Consider the following 24,319-nt stretch of genomic DNA (forward strand, 5'->3'; position numbering starts at 1 on the left):
AGATCTTTAGATTCCCTGCATGGATTCAGATTGTAGCTTCTGAATGCATAATGTGAGGGTGTACAGTCCTCATCAAATTACTTTCATCTCTCTGAACCACACTTTCTCCTTTTATAAACTGAGGTCACTATTCTTACCGCACAGGTCTGGGGGATAACTGAGACAATATACATAAACCATCTAGCTCAGTATTTGACTCACTCTAAAACCCCAGTAAATGATGCGAATATTGGCCTGAGTATATTGTTGTTGCTTACTTATGTGCTTTAAATACCAAATTATATTGGGGTGCCTGGGTGGCTCAGTCGGTTGGGCGTCCGACTTCGGCTCAGGTCATGATCTCACAGCTTGTGAGTTCGAGCCCCACGTCGGGCTCCGTGCTGACAGCTCGGAGCCTGGAACCTGCTTCGCAGTCTGTGTGTCCCTCTCTCTCTCTCTGCTCTCCCCCACTCATGCTCTGTCTCTCTCTCAAAAATAAATAAATATTAAAAAATTATAAATATCAAATTATATTTATACAGGCCTGTCCACCTAAGTAGGCTGTTTAAAAATTTTAAATAAAATTTAAAATAGATTTTTAAATAAAATAAGCTGCTTAAAAATTTTTTTGTTTAACTTGTTTTGGGCTATTAAAATTGTCTACGATAAATAATTTTGTAAATAACTTTGTTTTTCACTTAAGTGTTTTTCCCACAAGTATTAGGTAGGCATTATAGGAAAACAGATGAGTAAGACCAAAAAAAAAATGTGTAAATTATCTATAATTCCACCACATAGAAGTAACAACTATAGCATTTTAGGCAAGATTTTCTTCTATGGATATATAAACCCACACATACACATTTATGCATACAGATATGTGTAACAGTGGAATAGATATAAACATAAAAGATTATACTATGTGTATATTATTTAGTAATCTTTTTCTAATTTTATCAATGGTATATTATGGCATTTCTGTGTCAAATGTTTTCATAATATTCTCTTCTATGTCTATATACCAAAAAATAACCAGGTTTCTGTTTTCAGACTTTTAGGTTATTTTAAAATTTTGAACATCCTTGTGCATATAGGATTTCATACAGTGTAAGCACCATTATTGAGAAGACATATTCCAATTTCAGAGATGTTCAGAGGAAAAATGTACACCTTAGAATTTATGAAATGGAGTACATCTTTGCACATTGGCATGATTTTTACCTTGAGGAATATTCTTAGAAGGAGAATGTCAGGCTTGAGTGTTTTTAATCCTTTTGACACATATTGTCCATTGTCCTCCAATTTCTCCTCTGTGTTCAATATGTGAGTATGCTTTTTTTTTCCTTATACCCTTGCCAAGATTGGGTGTTACGATTCTTATTTGAATTTGTTAATCTGACAGGTTGAAAATGGCATCTCATTTTAGTTTTCATTTGAATTATAAGACTATCATGAGGTCAAACCATTTATATATATAAAGTATATATATATATATAAAGTATATATATATATATATAAAGTATATATATATATAAAGTATATATATATATAAAGTATATATATATATATAAAGTATATATATATATAAAAAGTATATATATATATATACTTTATATATATATATATAGTATATTTTTCATACATTATGACTCATCAAGTTGTTAGAAAAATTATGCTAATCTTGGGGCGCCTGGGTGGCTCAGTTGGTTAAGCGTCTGACTTCAGCTCAGGTCATGATCTCGCGGCCTGTGAGTTTGAGCCCCGTGTGGGTCTCTGTGCTGACCGCTCAGAGCTTGGAGCTGCTTAAGATTCTGTGTTTCCCTCTCTCTGTCCCTTCCCCACTCATGCTCTTTTCTCTCTCTCTTTAAAAATTACAATGTTTTTTTTTTTTTAAATAAATACTATGCTAATCTTGGGACTCTCCATTGTAAAGGCATTCAAGGATGAAGGCTTATCTCTTAGGATCAGTGGTACCATCTGTCCATGTCTGAATCTAGACAACTGTTATTTTGATCCTTATTGGATGACAAACATTGCCTATCTCAAAGTCTTCCGACGGCAAGTGATTCTCTCTGTGTGTATCCCTAAACCCTCAATAATCTACCTCAGTAACGTGGGAGGGGAAACCTGGGTCACGTGTGGCAGAAGAGGCCTGTTACTCTAGTCATGCCACTACCAATGCCACTTCATGTTTTTCTACCTAAAACTTTAATGTCCGAAATTTTCGCTGAGAAGTTTTATATAATAGTTCAAATGGAGAGAAACCCAAAGTCTACCAACCAGAAGTTGTTTACCTAAGTTACAGCAATTGATTGATTAAATAATAATATGTGGCCCCTAAAATTGAAGTATAATATTTAATAAAGGAAAAATGTCCTCAATAAAATGTTAACTAAAAATTCAGGTTAATAAAATAATATGGGCACATATACACATATACACACATACATGTACAGTTATATGTGTGTATACATATACATTAGTATATCATATATACATATATTAGTACATTAATGGAATTATTTACAGGATTATTTATGTGGATTATCTTTATTTCATTCTTTGGGTTTTGTCAGTTTTCAAATTTTTGCAATAAACATATATGCAAAATAATATTTCTAAAATTGAAAAAGTATAAAGCAAAGGTCAACATCACTCTTCATGCTAAGTCACTAAAAATACGATACATGTGATTAGTGCGAGAAACAAAAAGGATGTCTGCTGTAATGTCAACTAATATTGTCTCAGATAACCTTCTAAGGACTTTATTTGTACCTGTGTTTACTCAATTTATCCTGAGAATGGCCCTATGAGTTTAGAATTCTTATATACCTATTTTATAGGTGAGAAGACTAAGTAAGGCACAGAGTACAAATTTGCTCAAGACCACAAGCTAGCACGTGGTAGAGCCAGAATTTGGATGTAAGAAGTTGGTGTTAGAGTCCATGGTGCTTAACCATGACACTATTTTGTTATCACTATTATTTTTAAAAACAGTATTCTGGAAGTGTTCGGCAGTTTTATAACAATGCGATAAAAATCAGAAATATAATTACTGGAAAGGTTGATGATTTTGCTAATGAAAGACCCAAGAGTGACTACTAAAATCTCCCAGGAATATTAAGGCAGTAAGCAAAATGGCCAGATACGCCAGCAAAAAATCACACACCAGACTTAGGGATGACCTTAATAAAAATGTTTAGAGATGCCATGCAGAAAATATCAAAATTCAACCAGAAGGTATATCCGACCTGAACAGATTGAGTCTTAACATATTCTTGGTGAGGAATCGGAGCATTTTACATGTGTAACTGTTTTAAATTCACGGCTTAATTGCAATTTTAATTGAATGCCATATAAAAACTGCTTTAGTACTATCCTATCACATAAATATTAAACTATCACAATCATAATGTGACTTATTCTTCTTTTTATCACTTCAAGAGTTTTGTGGCTTAAAAAAAGTTAATTTTTCTAATTTGCCCCACTCTCCTGGAATTAGTTTATTTTGCAGATCAGTCTTGCAAACTACTGACACTACATAATATAATTACCAATTGCAAAGCCATTTTCATAGTCATAATTATATTCAAGGCAGTATTTCTTGGTCAGGTCCTCCAATCTGCAGTCAATGTCATCAGCATCACTACAAAATGATGGGACCTGCAAATAAATAATGAAAAGTATAAAATGTAAATCACATCTCTGTGTGCTTTGGATAAGCCCTTCTTTCCCCTGACCTTCACAATTCTATCCACAGGAGAGAGGAGAGGGCTAGAGCCCTGCATGTTCCTGGACAGACTCCTGGTCCTCCTCCAGGCCCCGCCCCTTACAGCCTCCCGTGTCTGTGAATCACCACAATTATTTTCATGCCTTTTTGTCTCTGTTTATATCACTGATCCCCAGAAGCCCAGAACTCCTGGCATATCTCTTGTCTCTGATCTTTTACCCCATATGGCTCTTTAGATCCCTTTCCTCTGACTTTATCTCCCACCCATCTCCAAGTCCTCAGAACCTTCCTCTGCCCTTTGGAACTCACAGCCAGTAATCAGCGAATCTCCTATTATTTTTTTCATCTCCTTTCTTTCTGTTCCTTTTACCTTTGCTCTCAACGGCATCTCACTTTCTAGCTTCCTCAAACTGTGGGCATAGAGGTGGAGGAAGTATCTTCCTCACTCTTCCCTGCTGTTTCCAGATCATGCTCCCTCACCCCTCCTTAGAGCCTCACAGTCCTGAAGCTCATGGTATAGTAGATGGCCTCTCCATGTGGCCGCTACCAACAGCTTTTCCCCATTCTGCATCACCCCCTCCTTCTAAGAACATCCAGTAACTCTCCCTGCTATAATTGTTGGGGATTTCTGTATCCATCCAGCTAATCCTTCCTTCACCTTGGCTTCTCACTTCCTTTTTCTCTTTCTCCTCATGTCTTCCAGCCTTACTTTGTCACCTGCTCTCATAGCCATACCCTCAGACCTCATCATGCCCGGTAACTGCACCCTCTCCTCCTCTTGGAATTCTTTGACTTCATCAGATTTATAATCCGTTGACCCCTCCATCTCTTCACCGTCTCTCAGCCTGATGTCTCTTCACCTCCTTATTATGAATTATTCCTGAATTACTCTCTCACACGCACCCTTCTTCACTTGTTTGTCTGCAGAACCCTTAACCCTAAACTGATTGCTCTGCTTTGTCCACACATGCACCCACCCACATGGTTGATTACAGCTTGAAAGAAAACACACACCTGCTTCTGGCCAATCCTAGCACCTTTCTTTAGCACATTCATTTGTGCCTTTCTAGAAAATCATTTGGTACCATCACCTCTCTTTCCAAACCTCAACAACTCCTTCCCATCCTTATTCTCTCAGCTGATCATTCTGCATCGTTGTTCACTGAGAAAATAAGAGACATCAGAAAAGATCCTCTGACACACTTCCAGCCATGTATACCCATTCGTGCGTCCGTGTTCCTGGGCACTCTGCCTCCTTGACTCCCCTCTTTCTCTCACACTGTACATCAAATCTACTACCACCAATTCCACTCTTAGAATCTATCCCAAATCTAAGCTGCCTACTCCATTAGGGATTCAAATACGTATAGAACACGTTTCCTGCCTTTGAGATGCTCAACACAAGTTAAATACATTGTTTTGCTTTCCTGTAAACATTGAGAGAATCCTCAACAAAAATGCATGAAAAAGAAAGCCCTTTCAGTGTTCAATTATCCCATCCTAAAATAAATACAGCCTACAATGGCATTTTTGTCATACTTTAAATAACAAAGCAGACATTTTCAAACCACATGGACCCCACGCTTCTCTGGCTTTCTGACTCAGAATGTTTTAAAAAGTTCAAAATGTTTTAATAAAGATTCACTTATAATTCATTCCAGACGTCCAAAACCTATGACCAATTCCAAATATGAGGGAAAAGTCTGGATTACATAGAGGAGGGAAATCATCAGGACAAGGAATTCCAGTGGCAGGTTACCCTGAGACACGACGAAAACGCTCAACGGTATCCTTTAAAATATGACAGACAATACTGCTGACATACCATTTTCCCCAGGGTAATCTCAAATGCTTCAGAAAACTTCTTCAACAGATCTGTATCATCACAACGAGTTGCTTTGTACAGCATCTCAAAGGACTTGAACCCATGATTTGCAAAACGTTTTACTGGAAAATGTTAGAGAAAACAGTTTCACTTAGCTGGTGTTCCAACCCAAAGATTTAATTGTCTTTGGAGTAATGGTAACTTAGTATTTTAATTCTAAAACAATTTGTGGGATCGTTACAAAAACAGGAGATGACAGTTAGGAAAAGTTTCTAGGCATTATAAACCACGAGCCAAGCAGCACTGTACCGAATTACCCAGTGATGAGTTTGCTTTGATAAATTATTCTTTAGCTTACAACCACGTTAAGAAAATGAGTATTTAAGGGAAAAAGAGACGTAAAAATTTTTAAATTATATTTCTGGGAATTTCTGAAAAATCCTGCCTGGGTCAAAGATATCTTTTATGTTTATATAAATTTGTATCATATATGTTTATATTACACTTTTAACCAATAGACACTGAAATTTTTCTAAATATTATGTGCAATCATATTCCTTGAAAGTATAATTTCCACAGAGAATTTCTCCTTGGATCAAAAGCTTGCAGGGTTAGACTTAGCAAGATGTCTCCAAATATTCAGAGACAACGCCTCCTAATAGTATCAGCATTAAAATCCTACTGTCTAGGGGCACCTGGGTGGCTTGGTCGGTTAAGCGTCCGACTTCGGCTCAGGTCATGATCTCAGGGTCTGTTAGTTCGAGCCCCGCGTCGGGCTCTGTGCTGATTACTCAGAGTCTGGAGCCTGTTTCAGATTCTGTGTCTTCCTCTCTCTCTGACCCTCCCCTGTTCATGCTCTGTCTCTCTCTGTCTCAAAAATAAATAAACGTTAAAAAAAAATTTTTTTAAATCCTACTGTCTAAATCTGTGATAGAGGTGAATGATACTGCTTCTAATTACTTCCTTCATTTGGGGAGAAAAATAGCTCAAGTAAGCGGGCTTTACCCTTTCTCCAAGACACTGGCATTTAAACTCCATCTATGGTACTGGATCAACTATTAATTCCAAAGAATATTTACACTAGACAAAGATATTGGTTATTTTTATACCAATACACATATTTAAGATTATAGAATAGCTCTAAGTCTAAATCAGATCTAAAGAGAATGTGACTGATCTTTCATTCTATCACACATGTTGGATCTTACTTTATTTTTTTAACTTGTTTTATTTTTTATGTTTTTAAATTTACATCCAAATTAGTTAGCGTATAGTGCAACAACGATTTCAGGAGTAGATTCCTTAGTGCCCCTTACCCATTTAGCCCATCCCCCCTCCCACAACCTCTCCAGTAACCCTCTGTTTGTTCTCCATATTTAAGAGTCTCTTATGTTTTGTTCCCCTCCCTGTTTTTATATTATTTTTGCTTCGCTTCCCTTATGTTCATCTGTTTTGTCTCTTAAAGTCCTCATAGGAGTGAAATCATGATTTTTGTCTTTCTCTGACTAATTTCACCTAGCATAATACCCTCCACTTCCATCCACGTAGTTGCAAATGGCAAGATTTCATTCTTTTTGATTGCCGAGTAATACTCCATATTGTGTGTGTGTGTGTGTGTGTGTGTGTGTGTGTGTGTGTGTGTGTGTATGTGTGTGTGTATACCACATCTTCTTTATTCATTCATTCATCCATGGACATTTGGGCTCTTTCCATACTTTGGCTATTGTTGATAGTGCTGCTATAAACATGGGGGTGCAGGTGTCCCTTCGAAACAGCACACCTGTATCCCTTGGATAATTGCCTAGTAGTGCAATTGCTGGGTCGCAGGGTAGTTCTATTTTCAGTTTTTTGAGGAACCCCCACACTGTTCTCCAGAGTGGCTGCACCAGCTTGCATTCCTACCAACAATGCAAAAGAGATCCTCTTTCTCCGCATCCTTGCCAACATCTGTTGTTGCCTGAGTTGTTAATGTTAGCCATTCTGACAGGTGTAAGGTGGCATCTCATTGTGGTTTTGATTTGTATTTCCCTGATGATGAGTGATGTTGAGCATTTTTTCATGTGTTGGTTGGCCATCTGGATATCTTCTTTGGAGAAGTGTCTATTCATGTCTTTTGCCCATTTCTTCACTGGATTGTTTTCTGGGTGTTGAGTTTGATAAGTTCTTTATAGATTTTGTATACTAACCCTTTATCTGATATGTCATTTGCAAATATCTTCTCCCCCATTCTGTCAGTTGCCTTTTAGTTTTGCTGATTATTTCCTTTGCCGTGCAGAAGCTTTTTATTTTGATGAGGTCCCAGTAGTTCATTTTTGTTTTTGTTTCCCTTGCCTCCGGAGACGTGTTGAGTAAGAAGTTGCTATGGCCAAAATCAAAGATGTTTTTGTCTGCTTTCTCCTCGAGGATTTTGATGGCTTCCTGTCTTACATTGAGGTCTTTCATCCACTTTGAGTTTATTTTTGTGTATGATGTAAGAAAGTGGCCCAGGTTCATTCTTCTGCATGTCGCTGTCCAGTTTTCCCAGCACCACTTGCTGAAGAGACTGTCTTTATTCCATTGGATATTCTTTCCCGCTTTGTCAAAGATTAGTTGCCCATACGTTTGTGGGTCCATTTCTGGGTTCTCTATTCTGTTCCATTGATCTGAGTGTCTGTTCTTGTGGCAGTACCATACTGTATTGATGATTACAGCTTTGTAGTAGAGCTTGAAGTCTGGGATTGTGATGCCTCCTGCTTTGGTTTTCTTTTTCAAGATTGCTTTGGCTATTCGGGGTCTTTTCTGGTTCCATACAAATTTTTGGATTATTTGTTCTAGCTCTGTGAAGAACACTGGTGTTATTTTGATAGGGATTGCATTGAATATGTAGATTGCTTTGGGTAGTATTGACATTTTAACAATATTTGTTCTTCCTATCCAGGAGCATGGAATCTTTCTCCATTTTTTTTGTATCTTCTTCAATTTCTTTCATAAGCTTTCTCTAGTTTTCAGTGTACAGACTTTTCACCTCTTTGGTTACATTTATTCCTAGGTATTTTATGGTTTTTTGTGCAGCTGTAAATGGGATCGATTCCTTGACTTCTCTTTCTGTTGCTTCATTGTTGGTGGGACCTTACTTTAAATATAAGCTCTTCTGCAGACTATAAGGTTATACTTTAAGTTCAAGTTTATAGATCAAGAACAGTAAGTCTCTTCAGGTATTTCTGATAAATAACAATAAGAGGGCCAAGATGGTTTTGCTTTAAACTGAATCTTGTCCTGTAGCAATTCAACCAATAACCAGTCTCTGGGGGGGCTAACATTTTAAATCAAGGGATGAACATTTCTCTTATCCACAGACATTTCAAATTCATGGCACCATTTTTTCCTAATCCCTATTGTAAGGCAGTTTTCCTCTTTAATGGTCAGAAATGTGCACACACCCAGGGGTGCCTGGTTAAGTGTCTAGGTGCATTTGGTTACGTGTTCAACTCATGATTTCGGTTCAGGTCATGATCTTACAGTTCGTGAGATGGAACCCTGTGTCAGGCTCTGTGCTGACAGTGCGGAGCCTGCTTGGGATTCTCTGTCTCCCTCTCTCTCTGCCTCTTTCTTTCTCTTTCAAAATAAATAAACATTAAAAAAATGTACACACACCCAAACACATACTCACATATATGAAAGGAATCCAGAAAAAAAAATGAAAACTTACTAGCACAGTCTGGCCATTCAGTGGAATATGGCGGCCTCCATATGCCATCTTCATAAGCACAGTAATAATTCTCAGTAGACCCTTCTGTGAAATCATAGCCTTCCAAGCAACTTAATGTGCAGTTAACTCCAGCACTATCTTTAGTGCATATAAAATCCCCATTTATTGGTGTGAATGGAACTTCACAGGGAGAACCTGTATAAAAAAATTACACTATTTATATACAGTGGTATAAACAATATAAATTAAATTCCATGAGTTTAAGGTGATGTTTGAAAAGAATTCCCTTTCCACCACTCTTCCTAGAAAAACTTTTACCATAAATCCTTGTGACAACGGACACTTTTTGGTTCCGAGGTGGACACAGTTGAAAAGCTGTACCTATGTGGAATCAGAATTAGAGGCTGTGCAGGGGCGCCTGGGTGGCTTGGTCGGTTAAGCAGCCGACTTCGGCTCAGGTCATGATCTCACGGTCTGTGAGTTCAAGCCCCGCGTCGGGCTCTGTGCTGACAGCTCAGAGCCTGGAGCCTGTTTCAGATTCTGTGTCTCCCTCTCTCTCTGACCCTCCCCTGTTCATGCTCTGTCTCTGTCTCAAAAATAAATAAACGTTAAAAAAATAAAAAAATAAAAAAGAATTAGAGGCTGTGCAAATTTTATGAAATGCTAAAAGTTATTTCTGAGTTGGGGTTGCTGTTTGTGGCATTCCTTTAATAAGAGAGAAAAGTAGATAACATTACGTAGCAAGTACATCTTCAGAACCTGTCTCCTCAGTTATTTGAAGGAGAATTGTGACCATAATATTTTGTACCTTTAGGGCAAATGTTAACGAAGCGTTAATTAAAGACTACCTTGGAAGAGGTGCCTGGGTGGCTCAGTCGGTTAAGCGTGCACCTCTTGGTTTCAGCTCGGGTCATGATCTCATGGTTCCGTGACTTCGAGCCCTGCGTTGGGCTCTGTGATGGCAACACCAAGCCTGCTTGGGATTCTTTCTCCCTTTCTCTCTCTCTCTCTTCCTCACTCTCTGCCCCTCCCCCACTCACACTGTCTCTGTTTCTCTCAAAATAAAGAAATAAAGGTTAAAAAAAAAATAAACTGAAAAAGACTACCCTGGAAGAAAATATTTCTACCTACCGTCAGGTGAAGCAATAATAATCGGAAACGTAAATAAAATCTGTCAGTATTCTAAATTTACAAATCTGCTTCACACAGCCTATTTTCTGCCATAAAACATAGCAATTAAACGTAACAAAGGTCAACCAGATTTTTCGAGGCTTGAGAAGAGAATACCTTTTATGACAACGTGGATGTCACATGTTCTGTTATTGCCCGAGGGGTCCGTGGCTGTATATTGCACTATAGTCTCCCCATGAGGGAAAAGGTCTCCTGGTGTATGGCTTCTGGTGATGATCAATACAGCCCCTAGAAGGGAAAGAAGGGATCTAGTTGTGGGGTGACTGGCCTGCAGTCACTTTACTTCTTACTTTTTTTGATTTGAATTTTCATTTTCTATTTATGCAAACCAGATGGGCACGCAACTTATGTTGATTTGGCCACTAGTGAGAAACAAACGATGTTACGCTATAACGCAGAAGTAGCAGACTCAAAAGGTTCGTTAGATTAAGGCATTCTTGCTGAATCGGTGATTTTCCTCGAATGGGTCAGTCTGTTGGGACCCTGGAGAAACTTAATTAAGCCATCTATATAATTTGCATTTTTTATTATTATTTACTGGGCGTTAGTGAAACCTCTAACATGAAATTCAGTTGTGTTTGCTCTTTTTTTTTTTCTGCTGTCCTATGAACTTTTATCATTTCGGGGGCATATGTTTAAGAAATGAGCGTGAATACATAAACTGTACTAAAGATACGAATAAAATGCATAGTTTATGCCTTCAGGCATAATATAAGCTTAGAGATTCAGTGAATTTATAGAAATCTTCAAGTCCTCCTAGTACAGGTTTAATAAATGTCCGCTAAATACTGAATGAAGGCAGGGAACCTAAAGAATGGGTAAGATTAATAATATTAAATGACATGTAATTATCCTAGATTACAACATATTACCTTATGTGATTATTCATACCACTTAGACAAGATGTAATTTGCTTTTCATTTCTTTTATCCTTTCAAAAGCTTTTAAGGGGTGCCTGCGGGTCTCAGGTGCTTAAGCGTCCAACTTTAGCTCAGATCATGATCTCATGGTTCAGGAGTTCAAGACCCAGATGGAGCATAGAGCTATCAGCACAGAGCCCGCTTTGGATCCTCTGGCCCCCTCGCTCCCTGTCCCTCCCCCCACCCTCTCTCTCACTTTCGCTCAAAAATAAACGTTTTAAAAAAGCTTTTAAAAAGGAAACATAATTCAGTGTTACCATGCTGACCACAAAATCCCTGGGCTCGCACCTGAGTTGTCTGAGAACTGAGGCTCATCCCAGGTTGCAGCATGCTCCTTCTCCGAGACCTGAATCGGAGGTGGGGATCTGCACCAGTCTATGCTAGGCGGTTCCACGTCTAAAAGACAGGAAAGCAGACAAAGAAGTCACAACTGATATTCAAAAATGACGAGGAGGTTTGCATAAGAGAACTGAAGTCTACTTGTGCTGGCAGAGAGCCTTGACCTTGTGAGCACAAGGCTGGCCCTGGAGCTCCTTTGACAATGAGAGTTGGTTATCCCTTGTCTCAAGGCAGGAGAGAGAGCTGGTTCTTGCTATACTTCCCTCTGCCTGTTGAAGAAGAAATGTATCTAGAAAGGTGTCTAAAATCTAAAATACCCTATGCACAGTGGTATCAAAGGCAATTCTGGATGCGGCCAGGAAGTGAAGAGAACCTTCCCAGAGAAGTGGGAGGAGTGAAATGACCAAATCTCAGAGTACGCAAATAAAGGGACTCATCTGAGGTCACTAAGCTAGAAAATTGCAACCGCAGGCATCCAGACCAGGGTGTTTCTTTACATGATCTATGAAAACACACACTCGGAAATTAAATGAGCTGTATCTGTGAGAATGTAGAGATTTCTGTTTTACACTACGTCTTATGAATAAATTCCATTTTCTCTTTTCCTCATGCTTGTCATTTCATTGGTCTAGCACCTTTGGTTTGGCTCCTTTTCTAGACCATAAACTCTGGGGACCAGTGACGAAGTCTCTCTTGCTCACAGTTAGGTTTCCACTGCATAGCATAGCACCTGGCCTGTCACACAGGCTCCGAAAAACTTGCTGAACAAAGAAAAAAGTGAAAAAAATGCTCAGTGGAGGTCTGTGCGCTTGAAGAGTGACTCAATCGAGTCAATTTACAGTTAAACTGAAGAATCTGGTGGTATTTACTATTTTCCCAAAGACATTGCAAATCGGTTCTTTCCAAGATTTTCTACACTTATCTGATTCTAGACGAATATTTTAAAGTCGAACTGCAGGTACGAGAGGGTGCTAAGACTCAGTCAATTACTGTCAAAAGAATGGGAGGTACCAGCGGAGGCGTGGTGTCCAAAGGAGAGAGAGAAAGCCTATTTCAAAGCAAGTGAGGCAGTATTCCCTGGAAAGCTAAGCCAAAGCACTCCTGCCTCCTCTCATTTATCGATAAGACACCCACACCCTGTCATCTGAGGAAACAAGAAAATGCAGGCTTTAGAATATTTTCTCTGTCTCTTATCTTTCTCTCTCTCTCTTCCCTCCCTCTCTCCTCGTCTCCCTTTCTCTCACCTTCTCCCGCTTCCTCGTCTTTCCCAGGTCACCTCTCTCTTTCACACTTATGAAAACTGAGCTAGTGTCTAGTCAGACCCTTGAGTACATATTTTACATTTCACTGTGCTGACTCTTCATGGCGAAACATTGAAACTTGGCAAATGCTTGAACCACAATGCCATGTTTAAGATCATAGCACCACAAAAAATGAATCTAGCATCTTTTACATATGGCTGGCCAAGTTCAGGCTTAAAACAAGTGAGAAAGCATTTAAAATACCTAAGCACTCTGAAATGAATTAGACGGATTTTCACTTGAGTCTCTTTCTATGCACTTCTACCAAAACCTATCATTTCTAGGGTCAGGAGCCAGTCTGACTATACATTAGTTATTTCAAGAAGTTATGTAAAATTCTTAACATAAAATGAACTTGTTGTGTTAAAATTTTAAACAAACAGATTAAAATATATGAGGTGAATATTGCTAAATGTCAATATGCTTATACAGAACTTAATGTGAGTTAGGCACTAGTTCGAGTGGTTTATATATTTTAACTAATTAAAAGCCTTACAATAACCCTATATGCTACTTTTGGATGAAGCAGATTGGGTTCAGAGTCTGTGCTCTTGACCACTACAGGCTGCTACATATCCTATTTCTCCACATATTACCTCTTGGTGGTGGGTACCTGGTATCTATTGAATATCTACTGACTTGATTGAAAGTACAAAGAGCAATTGGAAGACTAAGAAATAAACCAGCACCCCATCCAAAATAAGGACTGATCTACAGCAGCGGTTGTGAGGGTGAAGAGACTAGGGCAGATTTCTGAAACAATATGTAGATGAAACCAGAAGAACTTGAGAAATAATTGAATGTTGGTGATGGAAGGAGAGGAGTGAGGGATTTTTGCATGGTAGGTAGGTGGTTGGTTGTGCCATTCTGAGCTAAGAAATATACTAGGTTTGGGTGAGTCTGAAATGCCTGTAAGACATTTACCTGGGAATGTTGAATAGGCAGTTCTATATATTGGTTTGAATTTCAGAAAATAGATCTAAGCTTCAGATTGAATTCTGGAAGTTGTCAGTTAACAAAATCACCAGAAAAACTAGAGAGAGAGAGAGAGAGAGACAGACAGAAAGAAAGAAAAGAAGGCTAAGGCTGGAACCTTGGGGATGATCCACATTTGAGAGCCGGTCTGAGGAAGAGAAGCCATGTAGGAAAGAGATAAAGAAGGAGAAATGAGAAAAACAGGTTGTGGAACCAAGACAGATTGTTGTCAGATAAGCTAGGGAAGGAGACAGTTTCGATAAGGAGTGTGTGGTTAATAAAATCTAAGGTGATAAAATCTAAGGAAAGATTATGTAATATAAGAACAAAAAAGTGTGCAGTAGAAATAACTCTAGAGACCAGTGATGCCTCTGATGAAAGTAGTTTGTATGTGAGTGAAGGGGACGAGAGTCACTTGAGTGACTTTGAATATAAATGGCCGTGGAGACAAAACAGATGACAATTACTGGGAACTTTTCCAAAGGCTCATATTGGAAGAAATCGAAGAGAGGCAGCAATGGTTAAAGAGGATGTAGGTTTCAAAGAGGGAGTGGCATGGGCAGGTTTCAAAGCCAGCCGGGAGAATCGGGGGGAGGGAGTTGTTGAAGATAAAGGAGAAGCCAAGCCCTTGGACTACTGGATTATTTTCGCAATCCTACTCAAGCAATTTTGTGACTTACCGACAACCTTGACGTGGAAAGTGCAGCTGGCTTGGTTGCTGGATAGGTCAACGGCTGTATAGGTGATAGCAACATCTCCAATTGGGAAGAGGTAAGGTGGGGTGAAAGCTGGATGAACATGGATGGATACCTTGTAGAGATAAATAAATATTTTGAAAGTTAAGGTTAATACTGACAGTGTATTTACTCTTCTTATATTTAAATATTATTAGGGAAAATAAAATTTAAAATGGCACAATCAATATTTCATATATGTAGTGAAACGGAAAAAAAAATCAGACACAGCCTTTTAGTATGTTTCTTTCCAGACTACTATTTACATAGTTTGTGCAGCTGACATACACATGGAATATTATTCTTTGTTTTTTAAACATAATATCTTAAAACACTCTTTATTCTGTTACGTAGTCTTTAGAATTCAAGATTAAATGTCTCTGTAATTTTCTATAGAATAAATATATGGTAATTTAAAAAAGTCTATTGAAGGACATTTAAATTGGTCCCAAATTTTACTATACCAAACAATACTGGGGTGAACAGTTTTGAACAGGTAATTCTAAAATATTTTTATTATGTCTTTATAATACATTTCCAGAACAGAATTACTAACCAGAAGTCATTAACAATGTATCGATAGATAATACAAAATTCCTTTCCCAAAACAAGGTAGTAATTTGCATTCCCATTTGTCAGTATTTGAGAGTCAATGTGAAAGTTCCCACTCTAAGTTCTCTGACCTATATTAAATACTATTACTTTTTGGTAACTCAAAAATATGACACCAGGTTGTTGTTTTAACTCACAGTTTCTTAATGCCTTATACCGAGATTAAAATCTCACATGTTTGCATGATATGGAAATATGGACATAGTCATTCCTTTTTTTTTTTAAGTTTATTTATTTTGAGAGATCACGACCTGAGCCAAAATGAAGAGTGGGATGCTTAACCTACTAAGACACCGAGGCACCCCTGTTCTTTTCTTTTTGAGTGATATGCTTGCCTTCTTAGTCCCTTTGAAAATTATGTTATAAGATAACATAACATGAACATGTCAGGTAATACATATTCTTCACTTTTGACACTTTCAAAGCATTTTTTTTTCAAGTTTGCTATTTGTCTTTTAATTTAGAAAATTTTAAAAATGCAAATTTAGAAATACTTTTGTAGTCAAATACCCTGGTCTTTTCAATTGCACCGTTAAAAATATTTCAACACACAGGTGCTGCATTTAGTGTGACTTCTCATTAGATCCTGAAATGTGTCCCTGTGCTCTTCTTAGAGCTTGATGACGATCATGATGAAGGTAACAACAATGCATGCATGTTTTCATGGGCCCTTTAGTGAAAAGTAAAAACCACACATGACGGACTGATCGTTCAACACTTACATCACCTACTAGATGTCACATTTGCACTTTTAAATTCACATGTAAAAGTTACCTTGTCTTTAGTTACCTAAAATACCATAGGATCTCATTTAATGCAGACTCTAAGAAAACAAAAAAGCAAACGCATAGATACAGAGAAGAGATGGTGGTTGTCAGAGGAGGGGATGGGGGTAGGGGTGGGGGTGGTGAAATGGGCAAAGGGTTAGGGTACAAACTTCCATTTATAAAATAAATAAATCTGCTGGATGTGTGATGGGTTTTAAGGAGGGCACTTGTGCCTGGGTGGCTCAGTTGGTTAAGCATCTGACTTCAGCTCAGATCATGAACTCATGGTTCCTGAGTTCGAGCCTTGCTTCGGATGAGCTTGAGCTCTGCTTTGGGTGAGTCCTGCTTCTTTCTCTCCCTCTCTCTCTCTGCCCCTTGTAGGATTCTCTCTCTCTCTCTCTCCCTCTCTCTCTCTCCCCCTCTCTCTCTGCCCTTTGCTCACTTGTGCCCTCTCTTGCACAAAAAAAAAAAAAAAAAAAGAAGGAAAGAAAAAGGAGGTCTCTTGTTATGATGAGCACTGGGTGTTGTATATAATTGATGAATCACTAAATTCTACTCCTGAAACCAATACTGCACTCAGTAAATAACGTAAAGTAAACAAAAATAAAAAAATAGGGGTGTCTGGGTGGCTCAGTTGGTTAAGCATCCGACTCGACTTCAGCTCACAATGTGTGGGTTCGAGCCCTGCATCAGGCTCTGTGCTGACAGTGAAGAGCCTGCTTGGGATTCTCTGTCTCCCTCTCTCTCTGCCTCTCTCAAAAATAAATAAATAAACATTTAGAAAAAATAAAACATTAAAAAAATACCCTCCCCCCACACAAAAAAAGAAGCTGGTTTTACACAACACACACACACATACACACACACTTTCTATCAATCAATCAATCCTGAGAATGTAACCCATAGTTAATTTTTTTAAGTTACCTTGATTATAAGTATATTTAACACAACTATCAGAACAGTTTTGTGTGTGTGTTGTGGGCCCCACCCCAGTATATCCTGTCTGCCATGATTTGTACATATTTATATGCAGCTGTGAAAACAATGTACCATAAAAGTATCTTCACGTATGTGAATACTAACAGTACAGGTTCAAGGGGAGTTAAATCATAAATTAGTTTCTTTTCCAACATCTGATGGATAATTATCTCAAGCTACTGTATATATAATATTAAAATATTGTATTCTGAATAAAATACTGTGTTAGAAAATGCTGAATTAAAAACACTGAAATCTCCTTCAGCTTGGCCAATATGCAGTCGTTTGGGGCTCATATTTTAAAAGATATGTTCATAAATAGGAATTAAGATCGCTTCCATATCTTCTTTTTCTTAAAAGATCACTGGAGCCTAGTAAGAGGCAAAGAATTTTTAGTCAAGTAATCTTAGTGGATATACAATACAACAAGTCCACGGAATAAAAGTTTCCGTTTTAGAGGTTTTTTTTCTGATTTCTAGCTAAAAATTCAAGGTGAATCATTCTTTTATCCAATGAGGCGTTAATATTTATGAGTAGAGTTTATACAGAAAGTACTATCATGAGGGTATTAGTAAATCTTGAATATCGCACATATTTGCAGCGCATTAAGAATCCACTTGAAAAGGATGCAAATATTTGCACAAACCTTACCTTTTCCCCAGAGTTGTCGTTAGCTGTGGGGATTTGCCAAGTGATATTGGCGGAGTCTTGCTGTTCCTGGGTCTTCGCCTCTATGTCCTTGGGACAGCTGATCTGAGGGGCCTCCACATCTGACTCAGAAAATGCACAAATCAATATATAGATTGATATGTAATTCTAAGTCATTTAGGAAAGAGGCAAAAATATATGAATACTCTGTGACTCATGTTTTTGTTTATTTATTTTGAGAGAGGAGAGAACGCCAGTGGGGATGGGGCAAAGAGAGAGAGAGGGCGAGAGAAACCCAAGCAGGCTCCGTACGGTCAGCATAGAGTAGCCCCAGTTGTCTAGCCCCAATGCGGGGCTAGATCTCATGACCCATGCGATCATGACCTTAGCCAAAACCAAGAGTCAGTGGCTCAAGTGACTGAGCCCTCCAGGCACTCGTGACTCATTTTTTACACCCCAATTCCAGATTAATTTGGAATGTACAACTGCCTTCAGCATGGCTTATGAGGCCCTTCCTGAACTGGAACCTGCTGACCTCTTAGCTTCATCTCTTACGGTTCCCCTACTGGAACTCACTCTCCATGCTGGATAGTCTCATTCCCATGGAAACCCTGTGGTCTTTCCTGCACCTGAGCCTTTGCCCATGTTCTTCTCTGTGCCTGAGTCAGTGCCCTCTTCCTGTTTTACTTAGATAACTCCTATTTGTCTTTTAGCTCACAGATTAGACACAATCTCCTCAGGAAGTGCTCCCTCCAAAGGGGCCCCCACAGCCTTCTGTCCTTTCTGACCAGACAACTTGCCATCAGGAAACTGAGTTTCTCCTCCAACAGAATTCAAATTCTTTGAAGGCTAGGGTATCTCTTGTCCCATTGTGTTACATAGTGCCTGGCACACACTAGAAGCCTGATAGATACTTTTTGAATGAAATAAAGAAACAATCAAAAAAACCTGGGGCGCCTGGGTGGCTCATTCGGTTAAACGCCCACTGTGGCTCAGGTCACGATCTTGTGGTTTGTGAGTTCGAGCCCTGTGTCGGACTCTGTGCTAACAGCCCAGAGCCTGCTTCTGATTCTATGACTCCCTCTCTGCCCCTTCCCTGCTTGCATTCTATCTGTCTGTCTGTCTCTGTCTCTCTCTCTCTCTCTCTTTCAAATATAAATAAATATTTTAAAAATTAACAAAAAAGAAACAAACAAAAACTAAATGTTGACTGTGGCAGGAAAGAACCACACTTGAAAACAAGGCTGTCAAGTAGAATTAATTAGCGGTGCTAACATGAACTGTCAAAACAAGAAATTAAAGCCAATGTATTTTTTGCAGTGTGAAACTCTATGTTACAAATACTGAGTTAGAGCTGGTAACATAAACATAATCCACATCAGTCACTGTAGAGCTAAATTCTGAATATACAATATAAAAAATCCCTTATTTTATGTTATGTTAAATTAGGTCTTCTGTAAGTTGCAGGTGAATATATCCGAGTTGATACAATCTGTGTCTCTTCTTGTTTCTTTGAAACTTCATACAATTTATATTTTCTTTTTTTCCTAGAGGGAGCTTATCCTTGGACACTTTTTCCCCACAAATATGCATTAACATATTGACTCTGAAAATCTAAAAGAGTAGCTGACTTTTATTCATACTTGACTAATACTTTAACTGGATTTGGGATTGAAAGTTTATATCCATTTTATTTCTGTATTCTTTGGACATTGTTGTATTGCCTTCTGGCATTTATAGCTGGAAATGAGAAGTATAATGTAAGTCTGGTTCTTGTTTCTTCTGTGCAATTTCTCTTTCCTCTCTGGAAACTCATTTAAGACTTTCTCGCTTGTTTTTGTGCCAATACCATACTGTCTTGATAATTACAGGTTTGTAGCAGAGGCTAAAGTCTGGGATTGTGATGCCTCCTGCTTTGGTCTTCTTCACTACCACTTTGGCTATTCGGGGTCTTTTGTGGTTCCATACAAATTTTAGGATTGCTTGTTCTAGCTTCGAGAAGAATGCTGGTGCAATTTTGATTGGGATTACATTGAATGTGTAGATTGCTTTGGGTAGTATTGACATTTTAACAATATTTATTCTTCCAATCCATGAGCATGGAATGTTTTCCCATTTCTTTATATCTTCTTCAATTTCCCTCATAAGCTTTCTATAGTTTTCAGCATACAGATCTTGTACATCTTTGGTTAGATTTATTCCTAGGTATTTTATGCTTCTTGGTGCAATTGTGAATGGGATCAGTTTCTTTATTTGTCTTTCTGTTGCTTCATTATTAGTGTATAAGAATGCAACTGATTTCTGTACATTGATTTTGTATCCTGCGACTTTGCTGAATTCATGTATCAGTTCTAGCAGACTTCTGGTGGAGTCTATCGGATTTTCCATGTATAATATCATGTCATCTGCAAAAAATGAAAGCTTGACTTCATCTTTGCCAATTTTGATGCCTTTGATTTCCTTTTGTTGTCTGATTGCTGATGCTAGCACTTCCAACACTATGTTAAACAAAAGCGGTGAGAGTGGACATCCCTGTCGTGTTCCTGATCTCAGGGGGAAAGCTCTCAGTTTTTCCCCATTGAGGATGATATTAGCTGTGGGCTTTTCATAAATGGCTTTTATGATGTTTAAGTATGTTCCTTCTATCTTGACTTTCTCGAGGGTTTTTATTAAGAAAGGATGCTGAATTTTGTCAAATGCTTTTTCTGCATTGATTGACAGGATCATATGGTTCTTATCTTTTCTTTTATTAATGTGATGTATCACATTGATTGGTTTGCGAGTATTGAACCAGCTGTGCAGCCCAGGAATGAATCCCACTTGATCATGGTGAATAATTCTCTTTATATGCTGTTGAATTCTATTTGCTAGTATCTTATTAAGAATTTTTGCATCCATATTTATCAGGGATATTGGCCTATAGTTCTCTTTTTTTTGCTGGGTCTCTGTCTGGTTTAGGAATCAAAGTAATGCTGGCTTCATAGAATGAGTCTGGAAGTTTTCCTTCCCTTTCTATTTTTTGGAACAGCTTGAGAAAGATAGGTATTACCTCTGCTTTAAATGTTTGGCAGAATTTCCCAGGGAAGCCACTGGTCCTGGACTCTTATTTGTTGGGAGATGTTTGATAACTGATTCAATTTCTTCACCAGTTATGGGTCTGTTCAAATTTTCTATTTCTTCCCATTTGAGTTTTGGAAGCGTGTGGGTGTTTAGGAATTTGTCCATTTCTTCCAGGTTGTCCAGTTTGTTGGCATATAATTTTTCATAGTATTCCCTGATAATTGCTTATATTTATGAGGGATTGGTTGTAATAATTCCATTTTCATTCATGATTTTATCTATTTGGGTCCAATGGAATAGAACAGAGACTCCAAATTGGACCCACAAATGTATGGCCAACTAATCTTTGACAAATCAGGAAAGGATATCCAATGGAAAAAAGACAGTCTCTTTAACAAATGCTGCTGGGAGAGCTGGACAGTAAGAATGAAGGACAGAAGAATGAAACTAGACCACTTTCTTACACCATTCACAAAAATAAACTCAAAATGGATGAAGGACCTGAATGTGAGACAGGAAGCCATCAAAACCCTAGAGGAGAAAGCAGGGAAAAACCTCTCTGACCTCAGCCGCAGCATTTTCTTACTTGACACATGTCCAAAGGCAAGGGAATTAAAAGCAAAAATGAACTACTGGGACCTCCTCAAGATAAAAACCTTCTGCACTGTAAAGGAAACAATCAATAAAACGAAAAGGCAGCCAACGGAATGGGAAAAGATATTTGCAAATGACATACCAGACAAAGGGCTGGTATCCAAAATCTATAAAGAACTCACCAAACTCCACACACACAAAAAAAATAATCCAGTGAAGAAATGGGAAGAAGACATGAATAGACACTTCTCTAAAGAAGACATCCAGATGGCCAACAGGCACATGAAAAGATGCTCAATGTCACTCTTCGTCAGGGAAATACAAATCAAAACCACACTCAGATATCACCTCACGCCAGTCACAGTGGCTAAAATGAACAAATCAGGAGACTATAGATGCTGGAAAGGATGTGGAGAAACAGAAACCCTCTTGCACTGTTGGTGGGAATGCAAACTTGTAGAGCCACTCTGGAAAACAATGTGGAGGTTCCTCAAAAAACTAAAAATAGATCTACCTTATGACCCTGCAATAGCACCTCTAAGAATTTACCCAAGGGATACAGGAATACTGATGCATAAGGGCACTTGTACCCCGATGTTTACAGCAGCACTCTCAACAATAGCCAAATTATGGAAAAAGCCTAAATGTCCATCAACTGACAAATGGATAAAGAAGATGTGGTTTATATACACAATGGAATACTACGCGGCAATGAAAAGGAATGAAATCTGGCCATTTGTAGCAACGTGGATGGAACTGGAGAGTGTTATGCTAAGTGAAATAAGTCAGGCATAGAAAGACAGATACCATATTTTTTTAATCATATGTGGATCCTGAGAAACTTAACAGAAGACCACGGGGGAGGAGAAGGGGGGAAAAGTTATATAGAGAGAAGGAGGCAAATCATAAGAGACTCTTAAATACTGAGAACAAAGTGAGGGTTGATGGGGGGGAGGGGGAGGGGAAAGTGGATGATGGGCATTGAGGAGGGCACCTGCTGGGATGAGCTCTTGGTGTTGTATGGAAACCAATTTGACAATAAATTATACATATATACATATATATATATATCTACTTTATATGTATATTATATCTATACATATGTATGTATATATGTGTATCCATATATATATATATATATATGCATATATATATATAAAACTTTCTTGTTAAACTCTGGAACTCAGAAATTTCACCAGTAGTGAAAATATCCTGCCGTCCTGGGCTATGATTGATCTCAAGTTTGGCCCAGAGAAACTTCCTTCTGCTGGTAGGAAAGTTTTTCTCCTCCATCTACTCCTCTCGCTGCTTCTGGAACTCGTTAGTAAATGGATACTGGGTTTTTAAAAATCTATCACTGGTATCTCTTAACTTCCATCTTTTTAGTTTGATCCATTGGGATATTCAAGTTCGCTGTGTATTATTTCTCCGTTCTGAGGGAACTCTCAGTTTGGTTCTTCAAATCGCTAATACTGTTTTCGACAATATCCACTCCACTTTATTTATCCTTCTCTTAGAGATATTTATGATGCTTTTACTTCTAAGCACTCTTTCTTGTTTTTAAAACCCCCTTTTATGTAGCAGGCTATGCTTGCTGCCAGTCAGATGGCAATATTCTATGAAAGTAATGGGATGCTCATGTCTCTTTAATTTTTTATTTTTTTTTTTAACTCATGCCTCTTTAAACTGATTTGGTCCTGCATTATATGGGCCATTAAAATTCTTCAAAGATCTCCATCTCCTGGTGGAAAACTTACCTGATTTCCAGCTTGAAAATTATCCTTATTTTTCTATTTCTTCTGTCATTGCCTGGCAAATTATAATCGGATTCTGTAAATCCATCATTTTGAAACAGAAACCCTCATAGATCATATTAGGATAATACCCACCACTGTATCATGGGTTTGCAGCAAAAGCTGCAACGAGGCACAGCCCCACACTATACCAGTATATCGTTATATAGGAATCTGGTTTTCAGCCCGATGGAATAGGGGACCTACCTTTACAAACAGCTGTCTGAACTCTGGCACTCCACTTTCCAGAGGTGGTACATCTCACTTCTTCTCTGACGCCTGATAAGATGAATCCTCTGCGGCAACTCAGTTGACAAATCGTCCCAGGTCTGGCAGGCTGCTTGCCACAGCTGGCCGGGAAGATGATGACACCTTTGGGTTTCTGAAACGTGGGGCAGTGGCGCTCTATTGTAGGGAAGTGAAAGAGTGTTACTTGCATTTCCACAAATTTCAAGAAAAATACAATTGTGCTGCCTTGGAACTGATGTAAGTCACTAAACGGTATCTGTTGATGACACTGAACCTATGATAGATTATAAACAACGCTGAGCTGTTCTCTCTCTGGTTATCTCATGTTATTTTGCCAGTGCATCAACACCTTGAAAAACTTCTTATATTTTAATTAATGCCAACTGTGACTGTTATCACTTTCAGTTTGTGGAACATTTAAGGTTCTGAAGTATGAAAGAGTAAACAGAGTTCCGCGTTCATGGATTAAGCAAAATATTCAGCAGTCTCCATTTTATGAGTTTTTATTGGTTCCATCTTTATTTAAGTGGGCACATTGTGAGAAAAGTTTTTATTCCCTCCCTCAAATCACTGTGTCATAATCGGGGCCCTGACCCTTAATGTTATCTTTGGAATCAATGAAGAATAACAAATGAAGTGGGCAGAAGGCAAACAAAATGGAAAGCCAAGACTAAGACCTAATGTAGGGTGTGTGTGTGTGTGTGTGTGTGTGTGTGTGTGTGTGTGTGTGTCTGCCCATATGCACATTTATTTGTTGTAGGAATGATTCTCCCGGCAGCAGTGCTAACATCTTTACTTTGCATCTCCCATGTAATAATCGCTAACACGTATGTACTATGTGCTGGTCATTGTTCTAAGTGCTTTACAAGCATCGACTCATTCAATCCTATGCGCTAAGGGGTATTGTTACCATTCCCATTTACAAACAAGAGTCCC

At 38.4% G+C, this 24,319-nt stretch overlaps 1 protein-coding gene across 2 annotated transcripts in view; it reads right to left on the reverse strand.

Annotated features, from left to right (window-relative positions):
• Positions 1 to 24,319, reverse strand: part of SVEP1 (sushi, von Willebrand factor type A, EGF and pentraxin domain containing 1) — a 201,326-nt gene that overhangs the window by 100,245 nt on the left and 76,762 nt on the right. For both annotated transcript variants that reach the window (XM_053908172.1, XM_019454226.2), the window contains exons 7-14: positions 23,342 to 23,539; positions 17,691 to 17,809; positions 14,629 to 14,758; positions 11,622 to 11,729; positions 10,510 to 10,641; positions 9,223 to 9,417; positions 5,535 to 5,656; positions 3,534 to 3,642 (exon numbers count right to left, since the gene is read on the reverse strand). In XM_053908172.1, coding sequence (XP_053764147.1) covers positions 3,534 to 3,642; positions 5,535 to 5,656; positions 9,223 to 9,417; positions 10,510 to 10,641; positions 11,622 to 11,729; positions 14,629 to 14,758; positions 17,691 to 17,809; positions 23,342 to 23,539 — 1,113 coding nt within the window. The remainder of the gene's footprint in view (positions 1 to 3,533; positions 3,643 to 5,534; positions 5,657 to 9,222; positions 9,418 to 10,509; positions 10,642 to 11,621; positions 11,730 to 14,628; positions 14,759 to 17,690; positions 17,810 to 23,341; positions 23,540 to 24,319) is intronic.

This window comes from Panthera pardus, unplaced genomic scaffold (genome assembly GCF_024362965.1).
Source record: "Panthera pardus isolate Hobbes unplaced genomic scaffold, ASM2436296v1 HiC_scaffold_20, whole genome shotgun sequence".
Lineage (NCBI taxonomy): Eukaryota > Metazoa > Chordata > Mammalia > Carnivora > Felidae > Panthera > Panthera pardus.